Source organism: Carcharodon carcharias, chromosome 3, assembly GCF_017639515.1.
Source record: "Carcharodon carcharias isolate sCarCar2 chromosome 3, sCarCar2.pri, whole genome shotgun sequence".
In the NCBI taxonomy this organism is placed as follows: Eukaryota; Metazoa; Chordata; class Chondrichthyes; order Lamniformes; family Lamnidae; genus Carcharodon; species Carcharodon carcharias.
Window position 1 is genome coordinate 62,589,427 of NC_054469.1, and position 13,765 is coordinate 62,603,191.

A 13,765-nucleotide genomic window follows, 5' to 3' on the forward strand; every position below is an offset into this window, starting at 1 on the left:
GGAATAAACAATTGTTGCAGTTCACCCATGCGCTCTTGAATGTTTGCCATTGCCTATCCACCATCATCCTTTTAAGTAACGTTTCCCAATCCATCATAGCTAACTCGCGCCTCATATCATCGTAGTTTCCTTTATTAAGCTTCAGGACCCTAGTCTCAGAATCAACTATGTCACTCTCCATCTTGAGGAAGAATTCTATCATATTATGGTTGCTCATTCCCAAGGGGCCTTGCACAACTAGACTGCCGATTATTCATTTCTCATTACATAATACCCAGTTTAGGATGGCCTGTTCTCCAGTTGGTTCCTCAACGTATTGGAAAAGTTAAGAAATTCTGATCACAAGTGGTTGCACGTGTGAACACATTTTGTCACTTTATAATCTGAAAATATATTCACTTTCACTGAATAATGGGTAATGTTGTCTTCTAGCTTAATTGGCAGGCTTCATAAGTCCTCCTACTGCATTCTTCCCTCCAGTTCAGCTGCCAGATGATGAGTAATTCTGGAGGGAGAAGTGCAAGCACTCTCCACCACAGGTGGAGCCTTCATCCATCACACTCATCCTAGTGTCCCGAGCATTTTTACTGCTGCCTGCTGAGGTTCTCTTTCAGTTGTCCATCTGAGCTGACCTGCATCTCCACTTACCCACTGATGGTACTCCCATGCAGCACCTGTGCCTGCCCAATGCGAGGCTCCATTCACTTTCGATTTTGACACTTTGCACTTCCAGGAGTCCAGGTGAACGCGTACGCTCCCTACCTTCTAGGAGGCATAGTCTAAAAATTAGAGCCAGACTAGCCAGGTGTGAAATTAGGAGCAAAATTAGGAGACATTTCTAGACACTAAGGGTGATAGACTCTCTTCTGTAAATGTCAAATGATACTTGATAACTGAGGTTTCCGTGACACTACTGGTGAGGGAGAACATGACACAGGCATGGGACAGATGATCCATGAGCCTTTGGAGCTGGTCTTCTGGCAGGACAACTAGCTTCAATATCCACCATATTTACCAGTAAAATCATAAAAATCTAATGCCTTGATAGAATTATATTTAGAAAACCCAAACTGTAGGGAGATCATAGTGTCCTTCTCTGACCTTGGCAACCATCAATTTCTAATTATCCAAGAATGTTTCTATAGGTTTCAAGTTAATTGGTCTGTTGCAGGCAAACTTTTCCATCAACAACATCAACTTGTATTTATATAGCAGCATTAATGTAATAAATCGTCCCAGGGTATTTCACGGGAACGTTAACAAACAAAATTTGCCGCTGAGCCACATCAGGAGGTACTAGGACAATTCATCAAAATACTTGGTTAAAGAGTTTAAGGGGTGAGGAGAAGAGAGAGGTAGAGAGGCAGAGAGATCTTCAGGAGCTAATTCTAGAACCGAGACAGCTGAATGCCAATGGTGGGGCAATTATAACATGGGTCGTGCAGGCAGCTAGTTTTGGAGCAACGCAGAGATCTTGAGGATTGCAGGGCTTGAGGAGGTTATAAAGATAATGAGGGGCAATGTCATGGAGGGATTTAAAAAGAAGGATGATCATTTTAAAATCGATGCATTGTTGGTCTGTGATCCAATGCAGATCAGGGAGCACAGGGGTAATGGGTTAATGTGACTTGATGTCAGTTAGAATGTGGGCAGCAGACTTTTGAGTGAGTTCAAGTATATGGAGGGTGGAAAATGGGAGGCCGTCCAGGACAGCATTAAAATATTTAACACAATCGCATTATTGGCATTGTCAACAGAATAGTCATCACACAGCATCTGCCGTTTTTTTTCCCACTGTCTGCTGGAACCATTTGCTCTGTCTGAAAACATGAACAATTGTATTATCCAAATGTTGGGCTCCATGGCAGCCAAATCAATATTTTAGCTCATTGGTAGTAGAACGAATCTGAAATTACTCAAGGATATGAATAATTACTGTGTGTAATTCAGCAGCTTATCAATAGCTCAAGAAAATATGGTTGAAAATTAGTCATAATTAATCACTGAGTTAATAGCAATTTATCCAATCAGAACTTCAGTTATGATAGAGAGACTCAGAGTGTTTTTGCATTAGCCTGAAGGTTGTGTTCAATGTGACTATTATAGTCTACATTTGGCACTTGCATGGACTGAAAAAAATTCAACTGCCTCCCAGCTACACAGCTATATACAGCTTTCATCCCTCACATTCACTGAACCAGATTATTAGACTATAGTAGGAATATTAGATCACCAGCAATATATTTTCAAATCTGGCAAAAAAAACAGTTGTTTTATAACAGCTGACTAAATGAGATGGGGTGTTATCAGTTTTAAACTGGATGCTGCATTTATATTACAGCATTTCTACTGCATTCAATGCTGAGTCTGGTGGGAGTCGTGTAACATAAACAAGGTGGTATTAATAACTCTATTGGGTCAGAGAGAAACTGCCTTTTTGAGGTACAGTGGTGCTAAATGGAAAACTCAAGTGGGTTCCTGAGCCTTTGGTGTATGGCTCTGGTACATCTGGAGTGCTCCTGGGTTTCTGGTGACTCTTGCTCTCTACCTTTCCACTCAAATAACAGCCCTGATCACTTTCCGCCCCCAGCCTGACCCTCAATTAACAGGGTGCTAGTGGATGGTCTCTAAGCCTGCCATTTTAATCATGAAACTGCACCATTGCCTCTTTCCATGCCTTTTGGGTCAGTAGTTCATCTGCGGGGTGAAAATGAGGCCCAGGAGTGTAAATAGCCTGGACGTCAAACTGTTGACATTGGACAAGCTGGAGGTTTGGCCCACTTTTCTGTCCACCTGAAACCTACTCCCAGTTAAATCCCCCCTTAAGAAGATATAATTGTGACTTCTTAATAACTGTGTATGAACACGTTTGAATAATCCTACAAACATGCAGCAACCAGGCCAGAAACCTTGGGCAGAAATTTGCCCAAGGATTTTTACCTTGTCGGGCGGGTGCAGTGGGCAGGCCCAGGAGTATTCACAATGACGTCAGGTGAGCGCCCAGTGTCATCGCACACTAGTGTGATATTTTGGGCGGCGGGCACGCGAGGGAGTTGGTAGTGTCCTCGCTGACAATTAACAGGCCTATTAAGGCCATTAAAGTAATAACTGACTGAAACTTTTCACTGCCCATCCAAGCTTACAGTTGGCGGGCAGGCGAAAAGGCCAAGAGGCCTTTGGATTTTTTAGGAATCCTCATTCACGGACGGGATGGGGTTTCTTTCAGCAATTAAAAATTAAATAAAAATGTTAAAATTTCATTCATTAACATATCCCTGCTCATGTGACAGAGTCACATGGAGGGGGCATGTTTTTAACAATGGTAATTTTTTTATTTTTGTGTTTTTAAATCTTCAGCTCCCTGAGCCAGCTCTTTGCTTGCCCTCCTCCTGGCAGCGCTGCAGTGCACGTTCACGCTGGCTGCCCCGTTACTTGGCCAGCCAGCGTGAGATCGATATCGGGGCCTCATTGCAGGCGGCCGCCACATCCGCCCAACAAGGTAAAATTCCTAACTCTTAATTCTGTTTCTCACTCCTCAGATGTGCTGTCTGACCTGCTGAGTTTTTCCAGCATTCGCAGCATTTTGCCTTTTGAACCAGGTATTTATTTATGTTTTTGTCAGTGTCCCAGTCTTACTCCATAATGCAAATAGGGCAAATTCCAGGTCACCAGCAGTTATACACATTGCTTTCAGCATCAATCTGTAATGCATGTACAACATTTAAGGAACTTTTGCACAATCTCTGTTTACTCTTGCTATTTGTAATGGTGTAAACTATCTGAATGGCCTCCCGTTCAACAGCTCTCCTGATAGTCATTTTCATTCCATAGATCTTTTATTTCTTCCCAAAATGTTATTTCTTCCTAAAATTAAACTAATAGTGGTCTGTAAGCAATACCTTCCCTCAACATTCCCTCAGCTTAAATGCTCTAGTCTCAAACTCATCACCTTCAGAGGCAAGAGCATAACCTCTGCGCCAAGGCTGGCATCTACCAAGTTAATGTCCCCAATAATGTCGTTGGCATCTACTGTGCAAATGAAGACCAGTCAAGAGCTAACCAAAATAAATGGAACAGTATGATGGTCAGAGTAGCTGTGAGAAGAGTGTTTGAAATGCTTAAAGATTAAAATTGCTAAGGGCAGTGAAGGCCTCCACAGGTTAAACATTTCAGGTCTGTCTGACAACGATTACCTTAAAAATCCAGATAAGACTGACCATGAGTCTAGTCAAGCTACACAGATGATGAGGGTGGCCAGACCATCGATACACAAGTGAGCAGACATTCAACATGGTGAACGTCAAAGAATGCACTGACACAGTGGTACCAACAGAAGCCTTTTCCACCATCTGGATTATATGTTCATAGATGCAAGGACAGCATAACCGATATGCAAAACTGATTACCAGTGCAGGTGCAAACATCCTTCCACTTCGCACACTGAAATGTACGTACCCACAGAAGTAGCAAATGATGATTTGTACAACCCACTGTCAAACTCACTGTTTACAATTGCTTAGATATTCTGTCCCTGGGATCCAATACACTCAAGTGCCGCTACAACAACTCACCCTGGTCACCTCAGATATTTTATGTTGTGGACACCGCAGGTCCAGTGATCGCAGGCCTACCAGCATGCAGGGATCTAACCCTGATCACCATCCACAATGTGAACGATTTGATTACGAAGGCAGCAGAGCACAAGGCCAGCCTGGTCACCTCAGCAAACGACCTATCATCCATATACCTGGAAAGGTTCCATAGGATTGAAAGTTTCAAGAATGAGGCAAGATTGCATTTACGTGCAGATGCCACTCCATCTATTGATCCACTGTGTAAGTGTAGTGTTCACATCCAGAACAAGGTGGAAGCCGAACTGTATAGGACGGAGAGAGGTGACATACTTCAAAAAGTCCAGCACTACATGGATTGGTATGGCTCTATCATGAGCATCATTAAGAAAGATGGTTCTATACACTTTTATTTAGACCCAAAGTGTCTAAGTGCAGTTCCAAAATGATGCCCTCACAAAATTCCCACACTTGAGGAGCTGAACCCCAAATTTGCAAAATTCTTCTCTAAACTCAATGACAGGAATGGCTATGTTGGTGCATTTGGAGAAGACATCCCAGGAGCTATCATACTCTTTTTGGGAGATACTGTTTCCAAAGGTTCAGGATTTCCGTAAGCCAGGATATTTCCCAATAACATATGAACAGGATCACGTGTGATATCCCAGGGTGCATCTCCACTGCAGACGACATTGCCGTTATTGGTACAACAGGAGCATGACCAAATGTTGCACCTTCTAATAGAAGCTGCATGCAGGGAAGGTCTGGTGATCAACAGTCAGAAGTGCAACATCAAAGCAACACAGATCACTTTTCTGGATCCATCTATTTCGACACATACCTGACCCTAGCAAGCTAGAATATGTCAATGCAATGCTCATTCTACAAGACAAGAACAATCTGCAACATTGCCTCGGTTTGTTTAATTTCCTTTTAACCTATGTAATTGCCTTTGTCCAGAAAGCCTCATCTCTTCATGAACTTCTGAAGAAAGAAATACCTTTTGTTTGGCAGGGGGGCCATCAACACGTTTTTAATGACCGGACAGTCAATTTTCAGCTTTACAACCTGAGGTGACCACGATTCAGTCCAAAAAGGACTTGGAGCATTCCTCCTCCAGAATGGGAAGTCTATTCTTTTTGCCTCCAAAAGTTTGTCTACTGCTCAAGCTACTTATTCAAATATAGAACATGAAACTTGCTGATATTCGGCATCCAGCGATTCCACACTTACCTATTTGGAAAGAAGTTCATCGTGGAGACCGATCATAAACTGCTTGAAATGATCTGGCAGAAACCCTAAATTGTGCATCATAAGATTACGTCTACTAGTCAAAATGTAAGGCTATGATTGTGATGTACGCTACAAGATGAGTAATTCCACGGTCACATCTGATGCTCTAAGCTGTCTACCTAACTTGTCAAAAACTACAGCTATCTCCCTAGATCAGCAAGTCGACCTTCTGAACAATGAAATAAAAGATGTTCTGTATGTTGGCCTTATGTATTTTGGCCAATCAAAGTGCCAAGTGTTGCAACAGGAAACATCCAATGATCCTTTACTACAGCCACTATGGAAGACAGTAATTGGTGGATGGCCAGGGGCCTTCCAGGATATCCTAGAGGCTATAAGACCATTTTGGCCCTACAGAGATGAACTTGGGATATGTCAGAGAAGCTGACAAGGCTTGTCATTGACTGGAATGAATTTTTAAAAAAAATCTTAAATCATTTTAACCCCTGAGTTTAACTGAACTCAGCACAAACTAGAATGAGATTAAAATCAAATGAAAAACTAGGTAGCGACCTTCAAAGACTCGGTAACAGACAGCAACTGTATTAGGTAGAAAGTACTTCAAAGGGTCCGTTTGATTATGGAACCATGTAACATTAATATGAATCATTTAGTAAATTCACTGGCCCTGAAATTCTTGGCTTGAGGGAGGGCATGAAGCAGATTTCTGTCTGTGGGAGTAGGGGGTTATGGGCTGGGGCTTGCTTGGAGCCAGTTCCACTGGGATGATACGCTTCACGTAAATTGATCCTTTAAAATCTAGTTGGTGACAGACCAGGCCTTGAATGGATCTTCTTCTGTGCTCCCTTTGTTGAGGGGGTATGTGGGAAGAGTTCTCGCATTTCCCCAGAAAATTCTTCTCTTCTACCTTTATATTGTTGAGATCTGGTGACAGTCCCTAACCTTCCACTAGAATAAGGTTATCAATTCCGAAGGAGATAGATTACCTTCTCTAGCATCAGAATGACTGCTCTGGGAGTTGAAGACTTATCTGTGAGATATTTCTCTTTAGCCCACTTAGGCCTTGCTGGGGTACCAGATGGAGCAGTGAGGCACAGCTCCACAGTAGAAAATTTAATCAAGGCAAGGCAAGGTGGCAGAGGCCTGTCCCAGATATGCAAACAATCCTGTCCCTGGTATTTGGAACCAGGTCTTCAGCCTTCAGTAGGGGTTTGTTCTATCCACACTTATGATAGGAGGGCCACTTTTCCAAGGACACTGCAACTCTTAAAAATGTACTTTTTATGTCGATCCATTACTGGAATTAAAATCGAATTGCAGGAAGTCTAAGGACTTTTCTTCAAAAGACCACTGGAAAAATTACTATGTGACCTGTTAGATGAATTAAAACTATAGGTGTCATCAGACAAGAGGTAGTTTCTGAGATCTTCCTGGATCATGAGGAGTATCTTTAAAATAAGGAATGATTTTCCAGTCCTGGCTCTGAAGCAGTGTATGGTTAGATTAGCTCTTACTGGCATCATGTTTGGTTGCATTATTTGTGCATAGAGAGCTCCAAAATGGTTTGGACCAAGCAGTGAGCTTGTTGTCATCTAGGGGCATGTGGGGAGAATAGTGTGCAGCTGCTCTCTTCAAATACTGCAGCTGCTACCTAAAGGACCGCATCCATTATTAGGCAGAAAATTTGAAATAGCTGGCAAATGATGAAGATGTCTCAAAAACCCATTTGTAACACTGCCTGAGTCACGTACTGAGTTACTCACACACAATCTAGGATGCAGGTGGACATTTCAGTCTCACTCTATCAGTTTTTTGAACTTCAAACATTCAAATAGTACTTCTCTGCAAGCAGAGCAAGATTGCTCAGAACAGAACAGAGCAAAGTAAAGTTGAAGGGAGGGAGAGCGTCTAATGCTGGTGCATTGAACTAGCTTGAGAGGCCAAGTTAAAGATCCTGGGGCCTGAAAATACTGGGCCACAATGAGGGCTTCAAATGGTCGTTTGGTAGTAAAGAACTTGAGTACCGCTGAAAAAAGAGACATGCTAGTGAAGCAATCGCCCAATCAGCACTCTCTTCTCATGCAGTATAAATTGTTGTTCCCTTTACAATTGGTATTCTTGAGTATCTGTCCCAATAAGAGCTTCTTCAAGCTCAAGCTCAATGCTAGTTTAGGTGCATGTTTGGATTAGGCCTCTCAGGGTAATGTCACTAAAATTGAAAAAAGGCTTTCCAGAAACCAACCAGCCACTGAAGCAGTAGATATGGTGTCATCAGTTGTTGGCCCATCTTATTGCCTTGCACAAGAAGTATAGGACCACTTCTAATCCAGGAGACTTGCACTGGAAACCTTCAGCCAGTAACTTGATTTATTCCTGTTACTGAGTAGCAGCATAAGATTAGAATCTAAGAATTGTAGTTGGATTTCAATTATTTTCTTATTCTAATGCCCTTAATGATAGTTGAATTAGTACACAGGCTGAAGCTGCCAAAGATATTTTAGGAACAAAGGACTTAGGAGCAGGAGTAGCCCATTCAGCCCTTTGAACCTGCTCCGTCATTTGATATCGTTATGGCTGGGGAGGAGAGAAGATGCTGACAGCCAACCCCTGCCATTTTTCCCCATCCACCTCTCACTCCCTCACCACTGAACCCCCTCCCCACAACCCCCATCCCGCTGTCAACTATCTTTCTTCAGGGATCCCTGGTGAAGACCCAGATGAATTACTAGCAACAGCCACCGCCTCCAGTGGCGCTGCTGGTAACCAGTCTCTGATTGACAACTGTCCTCAGGGGGCAGGATTTGTGCCCTACTGGGGCAAGTGTGGCACTGAACTATTCCCCATGGAGCCAGGAGCCCTGGCAGCAGGGTTCCCACTGCCAATGAGGGACTTAATTCCCTGGGAATCAGGTTGGCAGGTGTGCCGCCAGTTTTGGTGGCAGACATCAGGGCCCTCTGCCATCTTCATCAAATTCTGCCTAGCGTATCACAAGAATATCTTACTGTTAGAGTCTTGGTCTGTCTTTGGTTGCAGGTGGGCCTCCTCCTCTACTTGTTCCATTGCTAGGTCTCTCCATATCATTTATAGATGGACTAAAAATAATTCTGCAAATCCACACAGGATATCACAGGTCAAATTTACCACAATTATAAAGTCACTTGTAGAAGATGGAACCACTTAATATAAAGAAAAATATAAATATATACAAGTGAAAAAAAGTGCCGAAGGTCATTAGATAAAAAAGTGCATGCTCTGGAGAAATATGCTTTTATGAATACTCACTTCCCCACTTGTGGCAACTGTATTATTCTGAAGTGATTTGAAACAGTATGTAACATGCATTGTCAAACTGTGAGCCCAGAGACACACTTTTCATTATTCTGAGCACTACTTGTAAGGTCAGGTGTCCACAAAACTAATCTGCTCGGATTCACACTAGCAAAATAATACATTTTTATACAAGTTGTGTTGTGGATATTGTAACATTACTGGAAATAAAATATATAAAATTTTTAAAATCAATACCTTTTTGATATTGACATATCATACACCTCCAAAATTTTACATTGGTATATAAAATTTACCAAACTGCATGTATGCGCTGCTTGATTTCAGCCTTTATTCTGAATTCAGTTTTTAATGCAGCTTTGGAGCAAATTTTATAAAAACATGAAATGAGGATAAATATGTTTATGGAAAAAAAACAAGATAAACGCACCTGTCTTCAAATCCATACTAAATTCTTGGCAAAGTGCCACAGGACGCTATAAATAGTTTAAATGAAAACAACCGAACTTAAAATAATCACTTAAGTCAAACATTTACCTCCATTATCCCTCAGGTGCAGAGCAATCTTTGTATCATCTGCAAGAGATTTAAAATATGAGTTAGCAGCAGCTTGCAAATTCAAGTCTTACAGTGCAGCACTATCCATTTAGCAGGACACAAAGAGGAACTCCAGCAGTGCTGCCCAAGGGTATGACTGAATATTTTCAATTGACACAACCAATAACACACATCACATCTACTTTATATGAAATTCTCAAAACTCAATTTTGTTTCACAATTAGCAGCAAATTGAAAGGGAAGGTTTATATGTGGTCACTCACCAGTCAGCTATGATAAAACAATCAAATTAGAAGAAACATTTTCACACAGATTGTTATTGGAAGATAAAATGCTTTACCATAAGTGGTTATTGTGGCAAGTAGAAAATTATATGACAGAGAATTGCATAAGGAAGAATACACAAGAATACCAGGAAAAGTAGAAAAACGGGATACAGTAGTTTCAATTGATGAAGTAGCAATAATACGGGAACAATTGGGTCAAATGATTTCAATAATAATATTTATGTTGATCCTCTAATGTAAAGAAATATACCAAGTTGCTTCACAAAGTCATAGCATGACACTTTTTTGTATTCATTCATGGGATGTGGGCATCACTGGCTAGACCAAAATTAATTGCTCATCTGTAATTGACCTTGAGAGGGTGCAGGTGAGCTGCCTTCTTGAACTGCTGCAGCCCATGTAGCGTAGGTACACCCAAAGTGCTGTTGGGAAGGGAGTTCCAGGAATTTGACCCAGTGACAGTGAAGGAGCGGCGATATATTTCCAAGTCAGGATGGTGAGTGACTCGGTGGGGAACTTCCAGGTGGTAGTATTCCCAAGCATCAGCTGCCCTTGTCCTTCTAGGCGGTAAAGATCACAGATTTGGAAAGTGCTGTCGAAGGACCTTTGGTAAGTTGCTGCAGTGCATTTTGTAGATGGTACAGAATGCTGCCACTGTGCATTGGTGGTGGAGGGAGTGAATGTTGAAGATGGTGGATGGGGTGCTGATCAAACAGGCTGCTTTGTCCTGGATGGTGTCGAGTTTCTTGAGTGTTGTTGGAGCTGTACTCATGCAGGCAAGTGGAGAGTATTCATCACATTCCAGAGATCTGCCTTGTAGATGGTGGACAGGCTTTGGGGAGTCAGGTGGTGAATTACCTATTGCACAATGCCCAGCCCCTGACCTGCTCTTGTAGGCATGGTGTTTATATAGCTGGTCCAGTTCAATTTCTGGTCAATGGTAACCCTAGGATGTTGATTGTGGGGGATTCAACAATGGTAATGCCATTGAATATCAATGGGAGATAGTTGAATTCTCTCTTGTTGGAGATGGTCACTGCCTGGTACTTGTGTTGCACAAATGCTACTTGCCACTTATCAGCCCAAGCCTGGATATTGTCCAGGTCTTGCTGCATTTGGACATGGACTGCTTCAGTATCTGAGGAGTTGCAAACGGTGCTGAACATTGTGCAATCATCAGTGAACATCCCCACTTCTGACCTAATGATGGAATGAAGCAGCTGAAGATTGTTGGGTCTAGGACACTACCCTGAGGAGCTCCTGCTGTGTGTCCGGGATTGAGATGATTGACCTCCAACAACCACAAACATTGTCATTTGTGCTAGACATGACTCTAACCAGTGGAGAGTTTTGCTTCTGTTTCCCATTAACTTCAGTTTTGCTAGGGTTCCTTGATGCACACTTGGTCAAATGCTACCTTGATGTCAAGGACAGTCACTCATCACTCTCCCCTCACCTCTTGTGTTCCGCTCTTTTGTCCATATTTGGATCAAAGCTGTAATAAGGTCAAGGGCTGAGTGGCCCTGGCAGAACCCAGGGCTGGGTGACCAGCTGTTTGTTTAAAGGGTGTTAAAGAAGGTTTTAAAGGAGGAGAGGGAGGTAGGGATGCAAACAGGTTTTAGGAAGGAATCCCAGAGAATACAGCATGCAAAACTGAAGGCACAACAGTTGACGGAAGGCCTGTACAGTAGGCCAATATCAGGGGAATGGAGAGCTGAGTACGAAGTTGTAGGGCTGGCTGAGGAGATAACAGGGATAGGAAGTAAAAGTAGAAGTGGGCAAGCTTACAGAGATAGCAACTTGCAGCAGCAATATATATATTTATATCATGCCTTTAACAGAATAAAATGTCCCAAGCCATTTCATAGGAGCATCTAGAAGCCAAAATTTGACACCAAACCACATAGGCAATATTAAGACAGATGGCCAAAAGCTTGGGCAAAGTGGTAGGGTTTAAGGAGTGTCTTAAAGGAAAAAAAAGAGTTGGGAACGTTTAATGATGGAATTCCAGACCTTAGGGTTGAGGCAGCTAAAGGCACAACCACAACTATAGAACAATTAAAATCAGAAACATTGAAGAGGCCAGAATTAAAGGAGCACAGATATCTTGGAGGGTTGTGGGGCTGGATGAGATTATGGGGTAATTATTTTATTATTATATTATTATAGGGAAGAGAAAAGTCATGGAAAGATTTGCAAACAAGGATGAGAATTTTAAAATCAAGGCGTTGCTTGACCAGGAGCACTGGGTGAACGGGACTTGGTGCAAACTAAGATGTGGTAACAGCATTTTGGATGCCCTGAATTTATGGGAGTTTGAATATGTGAGGCTGACCAGGGCTGTGGTAAAATGGTCAAGTCGAGAAATAATATAGACATGGATGAAGATTTCAGCATCTGAGGAGCTGAAGCAGGGGTGGATTCAGATGTGTAAATGAGCAGTCTATGTGATGAGACAGATCTGTGGTCAGAAGCTCATCTCATGGTTGAATATGACATCAATGTACAAACAGTCTGGTGCAAGGGAGACAAATGGAGTCAGTAGCTAGGGAAAGGGGTTTGTAGCAGGGACTGAAAACAATGGTTTTTGTCTTCCCATTACATAATTGGTAGAAATTTCAGCTTATCCAGTACTGGATGTTAGACAAGCAGTCTGATAATTTAGCAACTGTGAAGACATTGAAAGAGGCGGTGGAGTAGAACTGGGTGTTGTCTGTGTGCATGTCAAAATTGACGCTGTGTTTTCAGATGATGTCGCCAAGGAGTAGCAGGTAGATAAGAAATAAGAGGGGGCCAAGGATTGATCTTTGGGAGATATTAGAAGTAACGGTTCGGGAGTGGGAAGAGAAGGTCGGAAGCAGATGGCTTTTGTCCTGGAGAGGAAATGGGGTCAGGAACTCAGCCTGGAGATAAATAGGATGCTCATATTGCAAATGGTCTGGTTCTGAGATAGTTGTCAGGAAGGGGATGAAATTAGTGGCAAGGGCATAGAGTTCATTATGGAGGCCGAATATAATGGCTTTGGTCATCCAAATTTTTAACTAGGGGAAATCGAAGATCATCCAGGACTAGGGGGAGAATTTTCTCCCTGTCGTGCAGCACGGGTGGGAGCGGGAGTGGGCGGGCACCCAATTGATTGCCACCCTTGATCGGCCATGCACTGCGATTTTACATGGATGGGCCAATTAAAGCCCGCCCAGCGTGATGCGCACCCGGAAGCAGGCGGGGGAAGGGGGGAGAGTCGGGGGTCTGTGTTCTTTTGCGCATGCGCACAAAAGAAAGCAGAAATCCCCTTGAGGCACGGAGCTGCCTCAGAGGGATTATTTTCATTATGAAAACTCCAAAAAAAAAATAGAAAAATTTAATGGGACATGTCCCTTCATGTGACAGTGTCACATGAGCTGGGGCATATCAGTGAATTTTAATAAAAAACTTTATTTGCTTTATCCGCCTGTGGATGAGGTTTCATGATAAATGTGAAGGCTGCCTGGGCTCTTTGCCTGCCTGCCAACTGTAAGGTTGGACAGGCAGCCTGTTAATTGTTTCAATTGGTTGCTAAATGGCCTTAATAGGCCTTTGACAGTTCGGCAGGTGCACAGCCGACACCGGTGAGGGCCCGCTGAACTGAAGATCGGAATGACGTGTGGTGATGTCAGGGCTCGTGCCCAAAGTTACTGCGCATCACTTTACACACCAGCAAGCGGGGCCCGCCCCCGCACACCGAACGGAAGATTCAGGCTTAGATGTTGAAGATGCAATATGCCAACACAAAGGCAGTGGCAAGAGAGGTTGGTGCAGAGTTAGAAC

General features: G+C 42.8%; 1 protein-coding gene across 1 annotated transcript in view; it reads right to left on the reverse strand.

Moving 5' to 3' along the window:
* plxdc2b (plexin domain containing 2b) overlaps positions 1–13,765 on the reverse strand; it is a 475,098-nt gene that overhangs the window by 66,090 nt on the left and 395,243 nt on the right. Inside the window, exon 12 of the mRNA XM_041184992.1 lies at positions 9,651–9,689. Within this exon, the coding sequence (XP_041040926.1) occupies positions 9,651–9,689 (39 nt within the window). The remainder of the gene's footprint in view (positions 1–9,650; positions 9,690–13,765) is intronic.